Source organism: Sylvia atricapilla, chromosome 11 (assembly GCF_009819655.1).
Source record: "Sylvia atricapilla isolate bSylAtr1 chromosome 11, bSylAtr1.pri, whole genome shotgun sequence".
Lineage (NCBI taxonomy): Eukaryota > Metazoa > Chordata > Aves > Passeriformes > Sylviidae > Sylvia > Sylvia atricapilla.
In genome coordinates this window covers 21,017,243-21,041,191 of record NC_089150.1, presented here as the reverse complement: position 1 = coordinate 21,041,191, position 23,949 = coordinate 21,017,243, and the positions used below count along the sequence as shown (strand labels likewise).

Here is a 23,949-nt window from a genome sequence, read left to right as displayed (position 1 = left end):
AACCCCCGTGTCATTCAAAATAGAAGATCTCTGAGCATTCCAGGAGCACGGATTTCTCTGTGCCACGGTCCCGAGGGGCTGTCCCTGCTCAGCTTGTGACAGAGGCAGCCTTGTCCCCTCTGCAGCACTGCATAGGCACAAGTGTTTGTGCAGCTGCACCACGAGCCCAACCAAGGACACGCTGTGATGAAAACCTCAACTTTTTCCTTATTTCAGACAAAAAAAAGAGCAAAGCCAGCATTTATTTTCATGCCTTTGTGGTTGCATCTTTACAACAAAACAAAGCAAGCTTTGTGCTTTCTTCTATGAATTTTACAAATTCTTTGTGAAGCATGCAAAAGATTGTTTATTCATGTAATTATGTAATGATAAACACAAATTTTGGGAATGGATTGCATGGCGTGATCACAGCCGTGCTCAGCCTTCCAACCCCAAGCCGGCCAAACCCTAAACACACGAGAATGAGAACTGATAGAAAAGGCACAAATCTCACTCTGTGGGACAAACACTTAATGTGCGCCTTGCAGTTCATTTTAAAAATGAAACTTGTGAATTTTAATAACGTTTTCTCATAGGCAGACACAGGGAAATCCTCTTCAAGTCTTTTAGAGGAAGACAGAACAAAGAGTCACAATACCATTTTTGTTTTTTTTTAGTTTATAAATCAACTTTATTGTGGGAATATGTTATGCTGCCAAAAAATCAAGACATACTTAAGACACTTCAGCACTAATGGGACTGACATATCTTAAGAAAAAAGCCCCGTGTCTCCTGTGTTGACACCTCCTTCAGCTTAGCAGAAAGGAGCAACAGAATTCTTTTCAGCAAAGTTCCCAAACCTGTCTTTGACTTTAAAAAATGTAAATAAAAGTAATTAAACCCTGCTAGTGTTCAAGTGCTTGATATACTAAGGACACTAATTCTAGGTGCTAATGCACTAATGTGGCTAATGAGAAAGACAAAGAACACAGCCAGAAACCTGTGAGTCCCTTGAAAAGCACAGCTTAGACTTCCCAAGCGTGTCAGCAGGCCAAGAACAGCCTCTGACCCCGGGACAGATGTTCCAACCCAGCTCACTGGTGTGTGCAGAGAGTTATGGCTCTCGCTCCTCCTTTAATCAGCGACTGTATATTCAACTCCAGGATTAAAATAAACCATTACGAACCCATTCTGCCCTGTGTCCAAGACCTAAATGCCTTTCATGCCTATCAAAAACCTTCTGCTGAGCCTCTCAAAGCCCTGCCCGATGCCTGTGTGGCAGCTCCTCGATAAAACCCCTGCCGAGATAAAGCACATGGATGGTGCAGGGGGATGAAGGTGAAACCTTCGGGGTGTCAGTGTGACCACATCTCCACCTGTAGGCACTGATCACCATGAAAACACGGTCATTTGGACATTTTCAATTAAATTCCCGACCTTTAACCGCTAAAATCCAATGGCCCACGATTAAGCATTAAACCTTGTCAGTAAAACAGCGTGAAAATATTCACACAGACACACCCAAACACACAGACTTGCAAACACACACACACAGACACACAGAGACACACACACAGACACACAGTGACACACACACACAGACACAGAGACACAGACACACAGTGACATACACACACAGACATACACACGCAGACACACAGAGACACACACACAGGTGTCACACACACACACAGACACACAGACACAGAGACACAGACACACAGTGACATACACACACAGACACACACACACACACGCAGACACACAGTGACATACACAAACAGACACACACAGACACAGAGACAGACACACAGATACACACACAGACACACACAGTGACACACACACAGAGACACACAGACAGACACACAGATACACACACAGACACACACACAGACACACACACACAGACACACAGACGCAGTGACACAGACACACACACAGACACAGACACACACACACAGTGACATACACACACATACACACACAGACACACACAGACACACACAGACACACAGATACACACACAGACACACAGATACACACACAGACACACACACACAGACACACAGTGACACACACACACACAGACACACACAGAGACACACAGACACACACACACACAGACACACACACAGACACACACAGACACACACAGACACACACTCAGACACACACACACACAGTGACACACACACACAGACACACACACACAGACACACAGACACACAGACACACAGACACACACACAGACACACAGACACACACACAGACACACACAGACACACACAGACACACACACACAGTGACACACACACAGACACACAGACACACACACAGCACACACAGACACACACACAGACACACAGACACACACACACAGACACACACACAGACACACACAGACACACACAGACACACACTCAGACACACACACACACAGTGACACACACACACAGACACACACACACAGACACACACAGACACACACACACAGACACACACACACAGACACACACACACACACACAGACACACACACAGACACACACACACAGACACACACACACAGACACACAGACACACACAGACACACACACACACAGACACACACAGACACACACACACACAGACACACACACAGACACACACACAGACACACACACACAGACACACACACACCCGCCCTACGCCGTCAGCTGCCGCTCTCTTTCCCCGATCCCGCCTTCCCGAATCCGCTCCATCCTCCCCCGCATCCCTCTCCTGGCTTCCCGTGCTCCTGCCTGCCCCGAGCCCGATCCCCCCTTCCCGGGCCCGCTGTTCCCGATCCCGCTGCCCCTCGATCCCGCTTTATCCCAGTCCCGACCCCACTGCCCCCCGACCCTGCTGTTCCCGATCCCGCCATTCAAGATCCAGACTCGGCCGGTCCCGACCCCGCTATGCCCGACCCCGCTATGCCCGGTCCCGATCCCGCCGTTCCCGATCCCGATCCCACTGTTCCCGATTCCGCCGTTCCCAATCCCGACCCCGCCGTTCCCGGTCCCGATCCCGACCCCGCTGGTCCCGACCCCGCCGTTCCCGATCCCGCTATGCCCGGTCCCGATCCCGCCGTTCCCGATCCCGCTATGCCCGATCCCGCTATTCCCGGTCCCGACCCCGCCGTTCCCGGTCCCGCTATTCCCGACCCCGCCGTTCCCGATCCCGCTGTTCCCGATCCCGCCGTTCCCGATCCCGCTATGCCCGGTCCCGATCCCGCCGTTCCCGATCCCGCTATGCCCGATCCCGCTATTCCCGATCCCGCCGTTCCCGGTCCCGCTATTCCCGGTCCCGACCCCGCCGTTCCCGGTGCCGCCTCCCCAGTGCCGGGCCCTCCCCGCGCATGCGCAGCGGCGCGGGGCGGTGCCGGCGGAGCGGCGGGAGCGGCCCTGCAGGTGAGGTGTGTCCGCGCCCGAGCCCTGCACAGCGCCCGGAGCATTCCGAGCGCCCCGAGCCCTCCTGACAGCGCCCCGAGTACCCCATAGCGCCCCCAGCCCTGCACAGCGCCCGGAGCATTCCGAGCGCCCCGAGCCCTCCTGACAGCGCCCCGAGTACCCCATAGCGCCCCAGCCCTCCATAGCGCCCGGAGCATTCATAGCGTCCCGAGCCCTCCTGACAGCGCCCCGGGTACCCCATAGCGCCCCGAGCCCTCCGCAGCGCCCCTCACAGCGCCCCCAGCCCTGCACAGCGCCCGGAGCATTCATAGCGTCCCGAGCCCTCCACAGCGCCCCTCACAGCGCCCCCAGCCCTCCTCACAGCGCCCCCAGCCCTCCTCACAGCGCCCCTCACAGCGCCCCTCACAGCGCCCCTCACAGCGCCCCTCACAGCGCCCCTCACAGCGCCCCCAGCCCTCCTCACAGCGCCCCTCACAGCGCCCCCAGCCCTCCTCACAGCGCCCCCAGCCCTCCTCACAGCGCCCCCAGCCCTCCTCACAGCGCCCCTCACAGCGCCCCCAGCGCTCCGCAGCGCCCGCAGCATTCCTAGCGCCGCTCAGCGCCCAGCCCCGCCGGCGCTCCGGGCCGTGGGGCCCGGCTCCTCCGTTCAGGATGAGACCCGCCGCGGCCCCGCTCGCTCTCGGGGCTCCTCCTGCCGCCCGCGGCCGTGCCCGGCACCGCCTGTGGTCCCGCGGGGGATGTGCGGTGACACAGCCCCTCTGCCACCCGCTGCTGAGCAGTCACAGAGCCGAAGCGCAGCGGCCCAGGCTGCTCTGGCGTTAAAGGGGCTTTAAAGCCCATCCCGTGCCGCCCCTGCCATGGCAGGGACACCTCCCACTGTCCCAGGCTGCTCCAAGCCTTGTCCAGCCCTGGGCGCTGCCAGGGATGGGACTGCCACCCTCTGAATCGCAACCTCAAAATGCTTTCTGTCTAATAAATGATCTGTGTGGTTTTTCTTTGGCAAAGGCCCACGGCTGTCAGGGAGAGAGAGGACCGTGAATGACAGTGGGGTAGCACGATGGAAACTGCTTTTCCCCTTCTCAGCAGTGTCTACATGTTGTGTAGTGGTTGTACTCCACCTCTGTCATCACTCATCACCCTGAACAATGCATCTCAGTCAGTCCCACTGAGAGACCTCAGTGCACAGGTCACCACTCAACAGTGACTTTTAGCTGTGTCTGTTACTGCTTTTGGCTACAGACTGTCACTGCACTCTTCATAACAGGAAGTTTATTAATATATTAATAATCTAGACTTCAGTGTTTTCTCTTTGCACAGATCCCTTACTTTTGCTTTTCTCAAGAGGTGTGTTTTTGGGAGTCCTTCTCTCCACTGAGCAACACCGAGCTCCACATCTGTGGAGGAATTAATCCCAAAAGAATGTGTACAAAATAAATGTGTTTGCACTTTTGTATTGCTTGAAAGCATTTTCAGGCTGTGATTCGGGGAATCCCTGGCAGTGTCCCAGGCCAGGCTGGACAGGGCTTGGAGCAGCGTGGGACCTTGGGAGGTGTCCCTGCCCATGGCAGGGGTGGCCCTCGATGGGATTTTAGGTCCCTTCCAACCCAAACCATTCTGGAATTCTGTGATTTTTTTCCATCTCTTGTTTCCATCAGTAGTTTATGTGAGACATAGAGAGCACCAGCATGTGTAAGGCAAGATGGAGTGAGAGAGGGAGACAGTCTGCAGGGCCAGCTGCTGTGGGAGTATCCCCTCGGATAGAATTAGCAGTATAATCCTCTCTCGTGATGTACTTGCTTGACTGGACACATAAACCGACCTGAAAAGTGCTTCTGCCACATGTTTGAGTAAATATTTCACTTCATTGTAAAGCCAGTTTTACCATGATGACTGTTTTATTTGCTAGCAGTAAAATTTTAAGTGAGAGGAGTTATCTAGGAAGTGGGAAATCTGACATGGAGAGGTAGTTGTCTCATAAATCAGAGCTTTCCTTTTTATAGCTAGATCTAGTTTAAGTGGTTCTACACTATTTTCCCAGGTGTGTAGTCACCTTTTGCACTGTAAGTCCATTGAATAACACCTGATACAATTCTTCAGTTTTGGAAATGTCTTTTGAGTTGGAATTCTCATAATACTCTGCTGCCTTTACCTAACATTTCACTACATTTTGTCCTTTACTGGAAATTTTAGGTAACAGTGGAACCAACAGAAAAAGAGAGACTGTCAGAAGCAGAGATGATGAAAGAGGACAGGGATCACAGGTGGGCTGCTGCTGTGGCATCTCATTAAGCAATTAAATGTGAACATTTCTCTCACAACTGTAACACTGCTGGTAAAGTTGAGGTCTGCCAAAGGCTTTGACTCTGCTTTTGTGATTGATTTGTGGTGGTACAGCATTATGCTTAATGGACAGAAAAAAATTTATCTGTATATATATATATATATATATATATATATATATGTAAAGTATCTAAAAGCAGAACTTATAGAAATTCTTTAATAACATGTGTACAGCTGTAAAGTTACACAAAGCTAAAGCCTCCCCTGCAGTGTTTCACTACAGGCTGAAGATAAAGCAACATTATTTGATTTTTATGATCCAAGCTATGAGAAGAGCAAAAAGCAAAAGGAGACGCTGGAAATGCCCAAAGCCAGCGAGGAATCCAAATACAGAGTTTGTATTAAATGAAAATGAATCTTAGGCTTTATTCAGCTTTAAGTTTTAGGATAAAGCGATGTTTTGATTCTGTGTATGTGCCACTGGAAACAGTGCAGTGCAGGCAGTGGTCAGACATTCTAATTGGCAATTTAGACACTTTTCTACCTGCCTAATCAGATAAAGCTGTACCTAAGGTCACGGGACAGCTGGATTTGCTGCCTCTGCCGTGAAGGAGCCATGAAGCAGCTCCTGCAGTGCAAGAGAAATAAGCTGCCAGAAGCCCAGTGGTCCTGTTCTACTTACCTAAAAAGCTTGTTAGTATCTCTGAATGGCAATCATAGTTCTGCAGAATTTTCCAGAGAACTTGGGATTCTTCATTTGTTGAAGCAGGAAAATGCCAAGCCTAGAGACATGAAAATTGCTAATTTCGTCATTAGCATCCCACCTACTCTGTATTCTTTTCTTGGAAATGGCAAATGATTTCAGCCTGTTGGTTAATTCTCCCAAAAGGTCACCCTCAGGTAGCACAAAGCCTTGTTCTGACTCAAGCACAGTGACACGGCCTGTTTAACAAACACGTTTGGCACTGATGCCTGGAATTAGCCAAACTCTGCAGAGCACTAGAAAAAAAATTGTTCTTCAGCTGAACAAAGTGTCATCAACTGAAGAGTACAAATGTAGGAACAGAGGAAGGTGCAGCCAGCAAAGCTGTGACACCTAGAACTGGACAAAGTAAGGCAGAGGCTGTTGCACCAGGAATCCAGACTCTCCAAGGATTAACCCCCCTCTGGAATCACATAGTGTTCTATTGCCCACATGGAAATAAAACTTAGGTTTGTCAGTGACAGCTTCTCAAATCTGAACATTCAGAACTTCCCCCAAAGAGTATGCTTATATTAAGAATTTAATTAATATTTATTAGTTATCTGAAGCTGCTCTTTGTTCTTTAGTCAACTAAAATGATGCCAGCTTCCTCCAGTTCCTCCTACAAAATGTTTTGCCAGATGCTCCATTTGTTAACACATTTCTGTGTGCTGACACTTGGAAAATACATGTGTCCCTTTACTCATAATTCACAGATTCAGATTTCTAGAGCCACTTGTGTAGTGAGTGAACAATGTGAAACCAAGGAGTGCTGCTGTGGGGCTGTTTTGTTGTGTGAATTGACAGGTAACCAAGGGCAACCCTCCAAGCACAGCCGAAATGCAAAGAGCAGGTTTAGTTCCCTGTACAATATATATTTCATTGTAGCTGACCTCCGAATCCCTCCGGAGACACACACACATGAATGCCTGTTGACTTGTCGCTGCTAGGAGATGAGGTGGACAGGAAGAGCAGGGTTGGGAGACTCAGCTGTTAGAACATCGGGTTGCGGCCTGTTTGCCTCAATCCCTTTAAAGGCCGGGCAGACCTTTAAAAAGCACTTCAGGGATGATTATCTGCATAGTCCCCGAGGCACTCCTCACACAGTGTAGGTTAAGAAAAGACCGTTGCTGGCTCCTCCCAGATTACTGTCCCAGATCCGATTAGGCACAGGAAACACCGGGGGAATTCATTCAGCTTCTCCTCTGTAAAACGTGACTCCCCTGCAGCATGTTTCTTGGGGCTGATACTGCAGCAATGAAGGGATCAGCACTCACTCATTCCTTTTGCAGGGTAACAGGTAAGGTGTTACACTGAAATTACTAAGACTATTACAACTCATGTAAATTTACTATGGTTTTTACTGTATTAGATTTAAAAAGAATTTCTCTAACTTGCAGAGAGAATTTTTGAACTTGCACTTCAGAGTGCTGTCAGAATGCTGACAATTACTGAAAGTATTTCATTCTTCTGTGTGAGGAGACTGAGAGTCTCTGGGTAAACATGATGCTCATGATCAAGGGTCTCAGAGCCACCATTTGTGTTCGTAGAACAGTTAACAGATTCACTTTAGCCATCTCCTTGATGAGTCTCTCATAATTACTGCCTGCCAGCCTGGTCAAGGTAGTTTCAAATACCTTCTGTTAATTCTTAGGTTAGCACTGCCACAGAAAGAGGGGGTTTAAATAACATGCCTCAAGTCAATTGAGAGACGAGTCCATGGGTTTAGCTTGTAGTTTCTTGCTATTTATGTCAAAAAATATATGAAGAGCAAACACTGAATCACCAAACCAGCATCTACATAATCTTTTAATGAATTATATTCTCTTGTCTCTTTTGTACATGAAAGCATCCTTTGTAAATATCAAACTTGATGATTAAATGACATTCACCTTTTACTAAGACAGGTAGGGAATATTTTTCTCCCAAAGAGGGTAAAAGACATGTAGAAATAACAAATCCTTTCTGGTTGTGGTTCCAGTGGAGTTTCACAGCAGCTGTACTACCATTCTGCTGTGTAAATAGAGTATAACTAAACTATATGAAATTTCATTTACATTTTTTACCTTAGTCTTCTCTCTGTCCTTTATCCGTGTGTTCATTTGCTTTTCCAGTATTTTGGAGTTTACGTACAGGTAGTAAACATTTCAAATTTCAAATAATTGAGCTTTTTAAAGCACCTTGGGAGTGTGCCTACTGAAAGATGCGTGCTCAGTGCTAAACTGCCTTCCAGACCATGGTTAAATTGTAGCTTAAGCATCCATGAACTATCTGTTCTCAGTCAGCTTTTTCACTGGTACAGGCATTAGAACAACAAACTTTGCATCTTGTTTCATTAATCATAATTGTCAAGTTTAGAAAAAAACCCCAGTTACCATCATTTTTTACAAACCTTTAGAAATGCTTTGTTATTCCTGGCAATGTTAAAATTAGATAGTCTGTGGTAATTTAAAACACAATTTCATTTACCAGTGCTTCCTGTACCAGTGACTAACCATGTCTCAGCCAATTTAGAAGACTTTTTGCTAGAAACTCTCATGATCTGCCAATCTTAAAGCATCAGATTCAAAGCCTGAATTGAAAGACGAAGTTATAATTTAGTAGCTCTTAACCACTTCATTAAATCTATCCAGTCCTTGCTACACTATCCTATTTTTACTTAGTCTTAATCATCGAAGTTATCTTTAGTTATCTGCCTGAAACATCTCCATTAGTGCAGTTTACAGGATTTTGCATTTTGGCAGTGAAACTTTATCCTGTGTGATCTTATATTTAGACATTCTGTTGACTTCTGTGGGACTGCTCACAAAAGCAAAGCTTCTCAAGTACTTGCAGAATTAGGCCACAGGAAATTTTAGAGGTGTTAGCCAAGTGCTTAGGTACTAAGCTACCCTCACCCCTACCTGCAGCGAGCTGACTGTGTTCCTTTTAAATGTGGGTGCTGGATAGTTACTTACATGCGACTGCAACAGGGAGAGAACAAATTCACTTTAGAAGACAAGAAAATAGTAAGAATAACCTCAAATCTCATGTGACAGGCCTAAGCATCAGCATTGCCTCTACTGTATGACTATATTTAGGCTTAAAATATTTTTTCCCATATATTGACATTTTAAAATTGAAAACTTAACAGATTTTTTTCATGTCAACACATACAGGTGATCTTTTAAAGTGTGTGGTCTGCTGTGGCATCCTTATTTACCAAAGCCACAGGAATTGGAGATTTGGGCTCTCACTATTCGTGGAGAGGTGCACAGGGGCGCAGTGGGAGCCTTACAATGGGATTACTGTCCCTGCTGGCAGCTACACTGCCCTACCTGGAATCCTTCCAGCTGGGAGCGCAAGCTCCTCTCTCTGGTTGAAAACGTCTTCTGAAGTAAAAGGTAGCATTTGCATTTATTAAATAACCATCCTCATTGCCAAGATAGAGTGAGACCAGCATCTTGTCTCCTCACTTTTTAGCTGTATAATTGTTCCCTGGCTGCTGCAATAATGGACATTGCTCCTTTCTGGAATAAAAATTCAGCCCAGCCACTGGAAGCCACTGGTTTCCAGAAGCTGAAATACCAGACAGGGATGTTTTTGTGACAAGGCAGAGCTGTTCACTTGCAAACCCCGCTGCTGGTTTGCTGGGTCCGTCCTGCAGCCGGCTCCTGAGAGCCAGTGAGGGATGGTGCCTGTGGAAGGAGCAGGGAACTGCCCTTGGGATCCCCGATGGCCCAGCTGTCCTGCTGCCTGCGTGGCGCCCTGCTGCTCCACTGTCACCTTACCCAGAGCCTTTATTCCAGAGGGAATGGCCGCGGGCAGGGGCCTTCACTGCTGGGGGGAAGGTGCTCCACGGCACGAGGAGCCCACACTTTTCCCTGCAGGAAAGGCACCCCTGCATGTGCAACAGTGACCGGGACCCGCCAGCTGCCGTTTTACCAAATGCAACACGTGCAGCGAGTGCAACAGGAGACAAAAACTCCTTCTGGTAGAAATTGTTCAGCTCGAAAGTGGAGGAGAGAGAAGGCAACTCAAAACTGCATACAGACATCAAAGCACGATTCAAACCCACGGCTGGAGGGGACCTCCTGAAATACCCCGAGCACTTGGCGTGAGGATTCCAAGAGATTCCTTGAGCACTGTGGCCCTGCCCTTCCCTTGTGCCAGCCGACAGCACAGGCACATTTCCCGGTGTTTGGTGTTAGGAGCCTCTCGCTGGATGGCACCGCTGCCTGTGCTGGAACAGAGACGGGACTGCACCGCAGGGACACCGGGACAGGATCACTGGGACAGGGACCCCGGGCCAGGGACGGGACTGCACCGCAGGGACACCGTTCCTGTCCCTCAGGGACCGTTCCTCTCAGTGGCTCAGGGAGCTGGGATTAGGGGCGGCCTCGTTGCTGTCATGGCAATAGGAATCACGGCGGAGATAAAGCAGCGGAGCCGATTAAGGCGATATCGTGGCTGCCCCGCGGGACGTGACTCGGATCCGCAGGCGGCGCACGGGCACCGTGACCTGGAACAGCGCTCCGGGCTGTGCCCTCCGCACCTACCCGGCGTTCAGGGGATGCGCAAAACGCTGAAGAACGTCTGCAAAAACCAAGAATATCCGGTACAGAGGCGAAGCAGGAGAGAGCTGCTGCTGCTCATATTTTTTACCTCGAGCACCCTTTTTATCGGTGCAGGAACATAATGCCCCTCTGTAGGAAGATCAGCACTGACGTGTCCCAAATTACCCCCTTACATCTGTTAGAGAGAGTGCAATGTAACTCAGCAAAGTCATTCGTCACAATATTACTAACTTTTCAGAAGTAAATGTAAGGGAATTACTCCCGTTGTTCACACTGAGCAATTTAAAACAGCTGTCAGTCAAGTTCAGCAAACTGAAAGGCACAGACAAAACATTCAAGTCAGTTGGGCAGCACAGGAATTGTAGATTTGGTATATAAATGAAATAAAAATCAGTTAGACAACAAAGAAACGCAGAGATCACCTCTGCCACTTAGAAGAACCTTGCTAGTAGTATTTTGTCATACTCCAAGTATATTCTCTTCTGCATGAACCTCCATCTCATCCCTTTCCAGTTAAGAGTTCTTATCAGCCTGATTCTGGGTTAAAAAAAAAATAAATTAGATTATAGAAATATCCCTGATATTTCATCTCTTGTTTTTTATAACTTGAGTACAAGGAAATGGGAGAACTAAATAGTCATAGTGGTGGTGATTCTGCTGCCAATATGATATCTTTTTCAAATGTTATCTGGACAAGCTATTAAGAATTTTTAAGACAACTTTCTGAGAAATAGAAACCAAGAATTTTTGTTAATTCAGCATTATTAACTCAAAAAAAGAAATTCTGGGGATAAAATTAAGTTCTTCCTGTAGGGTCAAAGTTTCCTCTGATAATGGAAGTCATCGCTTAGTAATTTCAAAATCCACTGGAAAAAAATAGAGGTTCTGGGGCTTCTCTGAATAGAATAAAATTACATGAAGGTACTTTATTAAAGGATTGACTTTTCAGGATACAGAGTCAGATGGTCAAGTAGCTGGGTAGAAACTGCTCTAGATACTCTTTTAATCTTTATTCAGGTTGTTCCTAATTCATATTCTGTGCATCTCTGAAGTTTCAGAAGGCTTTTTGTCTTTCACTGACAAATGTAATTCTCATCCCTTTGCGAGGGCTGGTGCAGCTCTGTGAAAAGGATCTTAATGTGGATTTGTGATCTGTTCCCACCATTAAGCATCTTCGAAAGAACAGAGCTGCACTGGGTGACTTTGTGGAATAAAGGCCATTAGCATTGTTGGAAGAATAATTTATTCAAGTATGTGGTAGATAATACAATATCAGAATGAATAATATAATATCAGAATGAATAATTTTAATATTTACTACAAAAATAATTATGCAGAATTAGAGATAAAAGCTGGACAATGAACAGCAACAGTTAGCACCACACAGGCCTGTTGTATCTCCTAATCCCCACAGGACTCCTGTATTTTCATACATTTTTTTTTAGTAAATCTGTCTTTCAAAACCCTATTTATGCTGCTGAATCCTAATACTGGTTTTTCAGACTTGGGAACCCAAGGTTTGTCTATTTAGCAAAGATTCTATAGTTAATGATGCAGCAGAGACATGCTTAGTTTGGTATAAAAAAATGCTTTTTTTGTTATGCCTGCAACTGTTTTCCTATAGAGGTAAGAGAAACAGGAAGGTGATTTACACTGAGTAAGAATTTCCACTCAAGAGCCATGCAGAGGATTTATTTAAACATCACAGTGACTGATTACTGTGTTCATATTTACAGCTTACTTTATCTTTCTGTCAGATAGAAGGTCTTCAGAGCAGAAGGTCTTCAGAGCAGGACCTACCTTTTATCTGTTTCTGCCTGGAGAGAGTCCTGGGTTCAGTTGTCTTAGAGGAGAATCAGACAGATGTGGTTCCAAACCCCAGGAGTGCAGGGAAGAGCAGCGAGGGCCTGTAGATTGTAGACAATCTGTCTGTCAAGTACTAGCCCCTGCCTGACTGCTCAAATCTTCAACCACTCCATAACCAGGAGCATGTGGCTTTAGGCTGCAGGTTTTGAGCTTCTGCTGTAGGTTTTCAATTAATATTTTCTTGTTTCAACAGGTACTGCAATGGCTGCAGGAGTTTTGCTGCAAAATGAGCAACCATACTCCTCGCTGATAGAGAGCAGTGTGTATCTGGCAAATATGAGTTCAGGTAAGAATTTGTCTCTGATCTGCCATTCATCATGAATGCTCAGAACAATTCTGGAAAAGAAACCCCACCAAATTAAAACAAACAAACAAACAAACAAACAAACAAAACCCCACAGAAATATTATCCATGCTTTTAAACTTAGAATGTCACTAACAAAACCAAACTGCATTATTTCATCAACATATCATGGTGATAATATGTCGATCTTTTCTGTAATTTTCATTTTGTCAGATCTCCTAATGGAAGAAATGATGCCATTTTTGTAATGAGAAACTGCCTAGCTCTCTGAAAATACAAACTTGCCTTCAACAAAACTCCCCTTACTAATTATTTAAACTTTACAAGATGCAATCCTTTCTTACTATTTTGGGTGACTGTTTGTTTGCAGACCTGCTAGATTCAGTAGGGAAATAATGATGTGCAGCATTTTATTTTCCTCGCTTCTGTCTCCACTTTCATTTAATACATGCTGAGAAGTTTCTGGGAGGAAAAAAGAGAAAAATAATGAAATACAAGAAAGGAATGTAGTTAATTAGAAATTATTCTTCACATTTCTTGGATACAGGTATCATTTGAAATAGCCTTTTTCATCTCCTTTCTCTTCCACCCAACCCCCAAAATAATAGCATATTTACATGTTTCCTCACCTGTTGATAGCAGCTCCACTGATGAATGAAGAGCCAAGGGTTTGAACATTTCTCTTTCCTCACATGATATCACTGCTGATATTTCAGGCCTGGTACCCCAAACCAACACTGCCACTCTGTAAGAGCTGGGGAGCAGCAGTCAGAGGTCAGGCCCTCAGTTCCTGGTCAGTGCTTGGAAGAAGCAGATTTTTGCCTGGTGAATTTGTCCCAGAAGAGAACTTCCTCTTATGCAAATTCCTCTGTACAAGTTACTGGTTTTGCTGTACAAAAAGAAACACAGATGTATTTTAGGAAAATGCAATGCGATTAATTTGTTTATTGACCAGGATAAAGTGGATTTTCTTGATTTCCCCTTTCAGTGCAGTCGGATGCACAGACATTGGGATGACAGAGGCTTTTTACATCACTGTAATCCATTCTCCACACAGTTGCTTTTCCGAGTGCTGCAATCTTTCCGGCCACCTCATCCTCCTGCTCAGCATGCTGGAAGCCAAGTGGGAGGCAATTTGCCACCTCATACCTACCTTCAGAAGCCTGAAGCACTCAGCTGACACACCTTCTCCTCCTCATGATCTGCTTTCTCCCAGGCTGCAGGGTTAACAGCTTTGCTTCATAAAAAAGCTGCGCCCTGAAAAATAAACCCAGCCTTTTGTTTGGGATAACAAATTGTGTTTTGTTAGAAGATGTGAATGGTCCAGGCAAACAGTCTACAATTCATCATGTACTGAAGCATTTCAGCAGGAACACACTAATCCCAATCATTATACAGCTAAATGATGCATTTTGGAGCAGCGAAGTGGAGGAGGAGAGGTGGCTGTGGAATGAAGAACCAAGAGGTGGGGGAGTATAATGTGCCTCCTTACAGATCTCTCAGGAGGCAGAGCCTCCAGCTACATTTTGATTGTTCTGTTGAATGGAGTATTTTGTGTCTTAGCGAGTTCTGAATGCCTGTTATTGAGCAGGAACTAAATACTCCCATTGTTTATGACAAACATTTTGGTTGTTCCCGGCGCGTTTTGAAAATTACCTACTTGCCATGCAACTATTTCCATCAAGCGGTGGAACAGTTTGTCCCGAGCAGACGCAATCCCTGTGTAAAGGAGCAGCCCGGGGCTGGCTGGCAGCGCTGCCTGCATCCCCCGTTACCATGGCGACAGCTCAGCCCGGGGACCAGCTGCCGAGCGCGCCCGGGGATGCTCTGCTCCGCTCCCGCAACTTCAGCGCGGAGCAACTTCCCATGCGCTCAGAGCGCTCCGGGCAGCGGGGCCGGGCGGAGCTGGGGCCGCGCAGCCATGCAGCCTTCCCCCCGCCGCCGCTCGGCCGTCAGCATCTTTAGCCATTTCTTCCAGGGGCGGAGGCATTCCTCCTCCGATCCCCTTCTCCGCCTCAGCCAGCGCCGCCGCAGCTCCGTGGTGGAGCTGCTCTCCTCGTCCACGCACCGGGTCATGGTGGCTCTGTCGTCGCTCAGCCCCGAGGAGCTGGATGGAACTTTTCCTGAGAAAAAAAGTAAAGTACTTTTCATTGAGGCTGTTAGCAGTTCTGGGTATTTTCTCGGTATTACTATACTTTTGTTCTGTATTTTTTTATGTGTGGATAAAATAGTGGGGTTTAATTTTCTTCCTGTATTTTGTATTTTATATTTTGCTCACTGATTCCTTATTCAGATGTTAATACATGCTTTTTACTCTAACGGCTTCGTTATAAACAACAGGTAAAATAGAAGCACACAATCGTGCATATACCAAGGATATGGTTAACTATTTTGGATTTCAGGTTGAAGAGAAGTGTGACTTTTTTTCAGCTGCTAAGGATGTCACTCACTTCTAACTTCATCAGAAAAAACACCTGGCAGTAATGCAAGCAATTTTTCCCCCTCAGACTTCTTACTTGAACAAGGAGCCTGAACCACATCCTGCACGTTGTGATGGTGCCAGTGAGCTGGCCATAGGGCTGAGGTGGTGATGGTGCCAATGAGCTGGCCATGGGGCTGAGGTGGCCATAGGGCTTGAGGTGGGGTCTGTCAGTGAGCTGGCCATGGGGCTGAGGTGGCCATGGGGCTGAGGTGCGCTGTCAGTGGCCATGGGGCTGAGGTGGCCATGGGGCTGAGGTGGCCATGGGGCTGAGGTGCACTGTCAGTGGCCATGGGGCTGAGGTGCCCTGTCCCTGGGCTGGCCGTGGGGCTGACACCCACTGGGGTGTGTCACTGGCCATGGGGCTGACTGTCTCTCTGTGTCTGTGTGCAGGGAGCTCGAGGCGCCCCACGGCCAAGTACACGAAGGTGGGCGAGCGGCTGCGCCACGTCATCCCTGGGCACGTGCAGTGCTCCATGGCCTGCGGCGGCCGCGCCTGCAAGTACGAGAACCCCGCGCGCTGGGCCCAGCACGAGCAGGCCATCACGGGCCTCTACTCCTCCTGGTGAGCAGCTCCACTCTGCACAACGCCTGGGCTTTCCAAATCAGCTGCTCAGTGTAAAACATAACCACAGTTTGATCTGGAATTAGAACCTGACGTGGTGGCTGTCGTATGCAGCCCGGGAAAGATGATGAAAGGTTCCTGTTGACTTACAGTGATTTTGGTTCAGATCGCAAAGAATAAATACCTGTCTGTCATGAATTATAAAAAAAAAACAAAAAAAACCAAACTGTTCTGGGCTACTAAGGATTAGGATGCAAATTAGTTAAACATGTTAATAATGGAATTGAAAAGTAAAAGCATTTCCTGCAGATGAAATAATATGGGCATGTGTTCAGAAGGATGTTCCTGTGCAACAAGAGTCACATGAAATGTATCTTGACATTCTTACTGTTTTTTTTGAACAGCAAATGCTTTAACAGCATTTACAAACCGTAAAGGGACCAACAGGGATCTGGGTCCAGATTTCTATTCAAAGGAATTTTTACTTATGTCCTGGCACTTAAGCAGTTCCAGTAATTGTCTTTTGATAATGTTCTATCTGTATCAGTTTAACAAGATTTATCACTGACACTATGACATAGCAGAATTTTTAAAAGTAATTTCTAAGTAATCACCAAGGTATTTCTGTCTTTCTTGAATATAATGGTATTCTTATTTTGGAAGACTCATACCCAGGAAATTATTCATGCTAACATTATTATTTACTTTTCTAATTTCTCAGGATAACAGATAACATCCTGGCAATGGCTCGACCCTCAACAGAATTAATTGAAAAGTACAACATTATTGAGCAGTTTGAAAGGTAACAAATTTAGTCATTATCTACTCTAAGTATTACTGGTGTAATTCCTGATCCATTTTCTCTTTCAACGTAGATTTGGATTGTTGATAAAGATCCTTTCATTTTAACACTCTACAGGTAAAGATTTATTCCCCACTAAGAATAAATGTGTGTTTCAGAAAATAAGGGATAATGAGATTTTGGCTGCCTGTAATCCTTTGACTCATCTATTCCTTCCTTAAGATGTGGCATAAAAACCATAATTAACCTTCAGCGTCCTGGGGAGCACGCGAGCTGTGGGAACCCCCTGGAGCAGGAGAGTGGCTTCACCTACCTCCCTGAAGCCTTTATGGAGGCTGGCAGTAAGTTCCTCCTGCTGCTGTTCCTCATTAATTATTGACTTTGGCATTTAAGGACATTTTTACTTGAATTCCTGTGAGTTAAATGCAGCTGTGTAGGAAACATTGCACAAAATGTGAAACCTGGCAAATACAATGCAGAGCAAATAATAACACATTATCGAAGATTGTGTGTAATGCAGAGAGAGGTGGAGGGTTTGTGTTCAGATGCTTCTAAAGGAAGGACAACAGTTCCCTTTTTCTTCTGCATTCACAAATACCTGAGCCATTAATGGTGTGTCAAATTCTGGTACACTCATGTTTTCTTACGTAGACTAAAAGGTTATTTCATGTACTGACAGTATTTTTGTAATTTTGTGCTATGGTTAGAAGAGAGAAAGTGCCTCTCTGTAAGAAGTAGCTGCTGACTGAAGAAGTGCTTTTATTTCTGAAAAGAAAAAAAATTGCCCTTTTTCTATATATAGCTGAGTAATTTTACATGAATCACTGTTTTGTTGCACCTTTTACATTTGAGCTGAACTTGAGTTTGACAAATCTTTGCTAGCTTCGTGTATCTATCAAGTTTCAATAGCAGGTATACACTGAAAAGGGAAAAATCTCTTGCAAACAAGATGTAGTCAGATTTTAAGCTCCATTATGCAATTTTAGTACTATAATTTCTTATTAGTAATCTCTCCTCTGCAAATAGTACTACACCTTTCCTATTCGGTGTGGCAGAAAATCACTGTCTCTCTTTTATTTCAGTTTATTTTTATAATTTTGGATGGAAGGATTACGGAGTGGCATCTCTCACAACTATCCTTGACATGGTGAAGGTGATGTCCTTTGCCCTGCAGGAGGGGAGGGTGGCTGTTCACTGCCACGCAGGACTAGGGAGGACAGGTACGTGCCCCGTGCAGGAGCAGCACCAGGGCTGCTCTAGAAACTCCATCCAGCTCTGGTTATAAACCAGTCATAACTGGTTATTCATAGAATTAATAATTCTCTATAATTGCAAGATGGACCTCTATAAAATGGTTGAAAATGCTCAACTACTTTGTCCAAATGACCTCAATGGCTAGAGAAGATCAGGTTTAGTATAATAAAACCAAAGACCTGTAAGGCTAGAGAAGTTTTTAATCTGTGTAATTGTCACATTCAAATGTGAGAGCTGCTTTTGGAGGGGAAAAATCCCCTGGTACACTTTCATTGCTGAGTATTTATAACACATTCACACACCATTGGTGTGATCACATAGATTTGATGGAGCACTTAAAGTTTCATTTGCTTCTTTCAAGTACTTTTTGGTTGTGCTCTTCCCACAGAAGCCCCCATTGCTGCCATGTCTGTGAATGGTGGAACTCCTGGAGAGCTGTGGGGAGCTCCCACTGCTGAGCAATGAGCAGGCCTTCACTGGCTCGTGCTTCTTCACAGGCAATTACATTAAAGTACCAGCACCATGTAATAGAGGACACTGTGTCTTCACCTGTATTAATTTCTATCCCATATTCCCACGGAGTATTTGTTTTAGTCTGACAGCTCCTTGACCAATCCTGTCTTTGTATTTTCCAGGTGTTCTGATAGCTTGCTACTTGGTTTTTGCCACCAGAATGAGCGCTGACCAAGCGATCCTGTTTGTGAGAGCCAAGAGGCCCAACTCCATCCAGACGCGGGGGCAGCTGCTGTGCGTGCGGGAGTTCGCGCAGTTCCTGGTGCCCCTGCGGAACGTGTTTGCGTGCTGCGAGCCCAGGGCACACGCCGTCACCCTGGCCCAGTACCTCACCCGCCAGAGGCACCTGCTGCACGGCTACGAGAGCAGGCACCTCAAACACGTGCCAAAGCTCATCCACCTGGTCTGCAAGCTGCTGCTGGACCTGGCCGAGAACAGGCAGGTGGTGGAGGCAGAGCTGCTGGACATCCCAGACCTGTCGGCTGAGATTGAGGAGACCGTGTCCCAGCTGGCACCCACGGAGCGGGAGCGGGAGCTGGAGCTGGCCAGGCATGACAGCGACGCGTCCGACTCGTCCCACACGCACTCCTCCGCTCTCGACACCCAGGACTCGCACGGCTCCCTGGGACACGAGTGTGATTCCTTCTGTAAGAGGAGGAATGTCGAATGCCTTCAGCCTCTTACTCATCTGAGAAGGCGGCTGAGCTACAGTGAGTCAGACCTAAGGAGAACTGAGTTTCTTTTGGAACAGGACGACACTGCCTGGACAGTGCCTGCTCAGATCTTAGTGAACAACAAACCCAAGCAGAACAGTGGGGAGGAATGTTCTGCCACAGGTGAGGAAAAGCCACAGACGGAGTTGAACAAAGAAGCGTTGGTGCGTAACACGTGCACGTTCTGGAGTCAGGGGAGATTCAGTCTGGATGGACGAAGGGACGGCTCCTATCACAGAAGGCACTCTGCCAAAGAAGTACAACGCAGCAGGACCTTTTCTGCAGGCCTTGCATCCATCCACAGTCCCAAGGAACCCGGGGGACCAAGGCACAGCTTTGCCAACGAGACTGCCCACAGGAAGGGGTACAAGACCAACATCTATGGCAGGAGGGTCTATCTCTCTGAGGACTCGGACTCCTCTTCTTCCTCTTCCAAAGTGAGCTTTTCCATTGGATATGAAAGCCAGGCTAGCAGAGAGATGTCAGAGACAATTCCACACATTGTTCTGCAGTCAGAATTAAGTTTGGAAGCCCGAAGAGTTTTGGCAGCCAAAGCACTTGCAGATATAAATGAATTTCTGGGAGAGGATGAAGTGAAGCAGAAAGTAGAAATGTGGCAGGTAATTTTTAACTCAATTCCATGCTATGGGCTCTGCATATTTCACCTCAGTGAATTCCTGGAATGGCAAAAATGCCACGTGGAGCTTTGAAATGGCACACTGGGATAGCAGTTTATATGAGGTCTGGGGTCAGTTCTCTCACAGGCTGGTCAAATGCAGCTACACATTCTGGTCTCTAGCAGGAGGGTGGAGGTTCTGCTTATGTTCAGTTTTCTAACTGGGGGCCATGGATGCCATTATCTGTTTGCAATGGAGCTGCTGGTGGCACAGAAGTAGTACAGGTTTTAAGGGTTTGAGTGGGTTTTCATCAGCGTTTTCTCAGAACTAATCAGAGGATTGGTGAGTAAAAGAGAAAGAATTTAGTAGAAACTTAATTGCTTATCGTCAAACCCAAATCCTCTTAGCAACATCTGCTTTGGAGTTAGAATGCAAAGCTGGTTTATGTATTCCAGTGGAGTACTGGGAGGTTCTCAGCTGCACTGTTGCTGTCATCCCTCTGTTTTAAAGAACCACTTGTATTACTGTTGATTAATGTTGATACTCTGGAAAAAAATACAAATTTTTTTGGATAACTCTTAAGTCTTTTTTTGTCGGAACATGAACAGCCAATCACTGCTACAAGCAAAAAGAATGTTGGCAAAGGTAAATAGATGATGCATTTTCAGTTTTGTTTTGTTTTAAGAAAGAACTGAATTCTCGAGATGGAGCTTGGGACAAAATCTGCGCTGAGAGAGATCCTTTTATCCTCTCCAGCTTGATGTGGTCGTGGATAGAGCAGCTGAAAGAACCTATTTTATCCAAAGATGATATTGACATGCTGGCAAAAAACTGCACAGAATCCCAGGATGCACTCTACTTGCTGAAAAAGGTACATATTGGATCTGACAATTCATTCTTTAACTTTAGGCAAGGGAATTGCACTTTAAAAAAGCCACTTCTGTCTTTTCCCAAATCAGAATGTGAATTCATTCTGCATCCAATTGTGTGAGTTGTCTGGGTATCTATCTCTGGGTATCTTCTAGTCCAGTTGTCCTGCTCAAAACAGTTACCTAGAGCAGGCTGCTGGTGTGACAGATGCTCCAGCCCCTTCATTAAGCTGGAAAAGGGATGGGAAGGAACAAGGGAAGGATGTTCTTCCCTTTCTTCCTCCTTGCAAGCACTGCTCCAGTGTCTCTCTGCCAGCTTCCAGTGATCACAGAGACGTGGAAGGACAGAGAAAGGCGCAAGGTGGGGAAAAGAGCCCTGAACATGCAAAGCATTTTGGGCTGAAAAGATCCAGTTTCAAGGCTACTGTTCACGGAGGGGTGTTGGGAGTCCAGGACATTCCCTTGGATGACCTGGGACCCGAGGAAGGGAATTTGAGCCCTGGACGGGGTGTGGAGCTGGTCCAGGGGGCTTGGAGACCTTGGCACAGAGCCCAGGAAAACACCAGGTTTGATTCTAGTCCATGGGAGAGGCCTCTGACACAGAGGAGGAATTGCAAACCACTGGGATGTAAAAACAGTAGTTTGGCACAATAGAAGATACAAAATTCAGTAGTTTTAGGGTTCATAGAACAGAGGTAAATGGGGACAAGATGGTGGAATTTGGGTGGTACCTCATGTACTTCTTCTTCCTCGTCCTCTATCTTTTGGGGTGGTGATGGCACAAAGTAGTTAGAGTTGATTGGGTCAAAGCAGAAATGACACTTTTAGTGTGGGCACTAGGTATTGGTGCAAAATAGTAAATAACCAACACGTAGTTATCTGTATAAACATAAGGGGACATCCCATCGTGGGCAGTCACCTCGTGTCCCAGCTGCTGTCAGGACCTTGGCTGGGAGCAGAGAAAATTCTGAAGATACCAAATAATAAACACCAGGAGAAACCTGAAAACAAACCTTGAAGACTCTGCTTTTTTATACCGACGCGACTCAGGGTTTTTAGAGGGCCAAGGGCTTTAAACAATCTAAATCTCAGGTGAGGAAACCCTCCCCGAGAGAGGGGATCTGGAAATTCCTGGAAATTCTGAGGAACTCCCAGAGTAGTTTGTGGCACTTGGGAGAAGAGTTTTCCCATCGTGACTAAAATAATTATGCAGAGGCTCTTTAGGCTGGTGAGAAGTCCCCACCACCTCCTGCACATGAAGGTTTCAGCACAGGAAGGCACAACCTGGCGTTTAAACAGCTGTTAACAAAATCTGAGTGCTAAACTGCTTTTCATGGAAATATTTCTTCTAACGAGCTGCTGTTCTTTTTCCCCACCAGGAGCAGTGTCAGACCATCCTTTGTATTTTACACTGTGTGGTGAACCTGCAGGTGCTGCCAGCTGATGTGGAGGAGGCCTTAATTGCTCGTGCTATTAAAGCTTTCACCAAGGCAAGTAATCCCAAATAACTGCCCATGATATTGTATTTATTTGGTTTAAATCATGAAGGGTGAAGCAGTCAGCAGAGGGAGGCCTCTCTGAGAAAGGCTACAGTAATTCCTTCACGATGCAAGCTTATTTATTCCAGAGTTTTAAATTTTCTAATAATCACATACATAAAAGGTTGCAAATATTCTCAACCAAATTAAATTCTGCCACTACAGTCTTAACCCTGGAGTCTCATTTTTCTCTTTCTGGGCCACTGCCAGTTCACGGACATCCTCAAATTAAGGGCAAGATAATTTTAAAGGGTGACACTGACTGATCACTGGGAGTAGTTGACCAAAGGCTTTGGTAGATTCTGTACCATGTAAAGTTTTCCAATCAGATGAAACCATTTTCTGAAATTACACTGTAAGTCAGCTGAGTTCCAGGCCTGTACCACAGGATGTGACTAACTAATTTCTGCTTTGGGCTCATTCAGTGACAGTGACAGGTGAAGCTGTTGCTCAGCTCAGACTTCTTCTCAGACTGAGCAAATGAAATGTGAGCTTGAACAGAATGTTCACCGTGCTCTTCCTCATCTCTTGTAAATCTGCCTGTTAAAACAATCTCCACATTTCTCCTTTTTCTGCTTTATTTTAATGTCTAGTCAGCATAAAACTGGAAACACTTAGCATTAAGCACTCCATCAAAAATGCATCTTTTCTTTGATAAATCTCAAAGGGTTTTTTTTTTTTTTTTTTTAATGTTGTGCTTCTACTTTGCATGTATGGCATCTCTTTAACAACTGAACTGAAACTTCTCTCTTTTATTAGACAAGCGTCGATTCTGAGAATGGGCCATACGTTTACAATACCTTGAAAACTGTATTTAAACAAGCACTGGAAGAAAGAAGGAAAAAGATTAAGGAAGGAACAGAGAATTCTTCTTGATTTCTATACAGCTCTGCTGAAGCATTAGATGGGCCTACCAAATTATTTTGCATTTTTCAGCTACTGTATTTTGTGCTACCTGGCATGATCTACCTAACTCTAGGTAATAGAAGTTATTAACAAATAATTTTATTTTTTTAGAGGAAGTTTTAGTGGCAGTTGTTCAGTCTACAGAGTTTTAAAGAACAGCTCCATGTGACCATTCTCTGTAGCATTTGGTTTCAGGTACTGTTCTTTTATATTGTGAAGGGTTCTCCTGTTCTCAGATGTGTTTATTGATTTAGAAACCTCTGTTGTTGGCAAGAAACATTATTTTTGAGTTACATGATTGCCGTAAGTTCAGTGCCACGATTCCCAAAGGTTTAATGGATTGAGTTAATATTCATGTATTACATATGTTTACATTAATGACACTTGATTTCACTTGGCAGAAAATAAATGTTGACTGAACCTGTGAAACTGCTTTTCCTTTCAGAAATTTTAAAGTAAGACCAACAGTAGTAATGGACAGACTGACAGGTCTTGAGATCTGTTATTGACAGCTGACAATATTTTCCTTCAGATCT

At 45.8% G+C, this 23,949-nt stretch overlaps 1 protein-coding gene and 1 long non-coding RNA gene across 5 annotated transcripts in view; both read left to right on the top strand.

Annotated features, from left to right (window-relative positions):
- The window catches only part of LOC136366112 (uncharacterized), a 199,297-nt gene that overhangs the window by 72,406 nt on the left and 102,942 nt on the right, over positions 1 to 23,949 (top strand). The gene's annotated exons all lie outside the window — the stretch shown is intronic.
- On the top strand, positions 3,386 to 23,836 carry PTPDC1 (protein tyrosine phosphatase domain containing 1). Of its 4 annotated transcripts, none has more exons than XM_066326982.1 (9): positions 3,386 to 3,409; positions 13,047 to 13,139; positions 16,030 to 16,201; positions 16,923 to 17,003; positions 17,226 to 17,344; positions 18,086 to 18,223; positions 18,893 to 20,103; positions 20,786 to 20,971; positions 22,349 to 22,552. In XM_066326982.1, exons 2-9 carry the CDS (start codon positions 13,055 to 13,057, stop codon positions 22,475 to 22,477), a joined length of 2,121 nt encoding a protein of 706 aa, XP_066183079.1. In that variant the 5' UTR covers positions 3,386 to 3,409; positions 13,047 to 13,054; the 3' UTR covers positions 22,478 to 22,552. The 4 variants fall into 4 exon arrangements, with proteins under 4 accessions (XP_066183079.1, XP_066183081.1, XP_066183078.1 ...); XM_066326984.1 differs by lacking the exon at positions 3,386 to 3,409 and adding an exon at positions 23,267 to 23,836 and having other exon boundaries at positions 13,008 to 13,139; positions 22,349 to 22,459; XM_066326983.1 differs by lacking the exons at positions 3,386 to 3,409; positions 13,047 to 13,139 and adding exons at positions 13,933 to 15,292; positions 23,267 to 23,836 and having other exon boundaries at positions 22,349 to 22,459.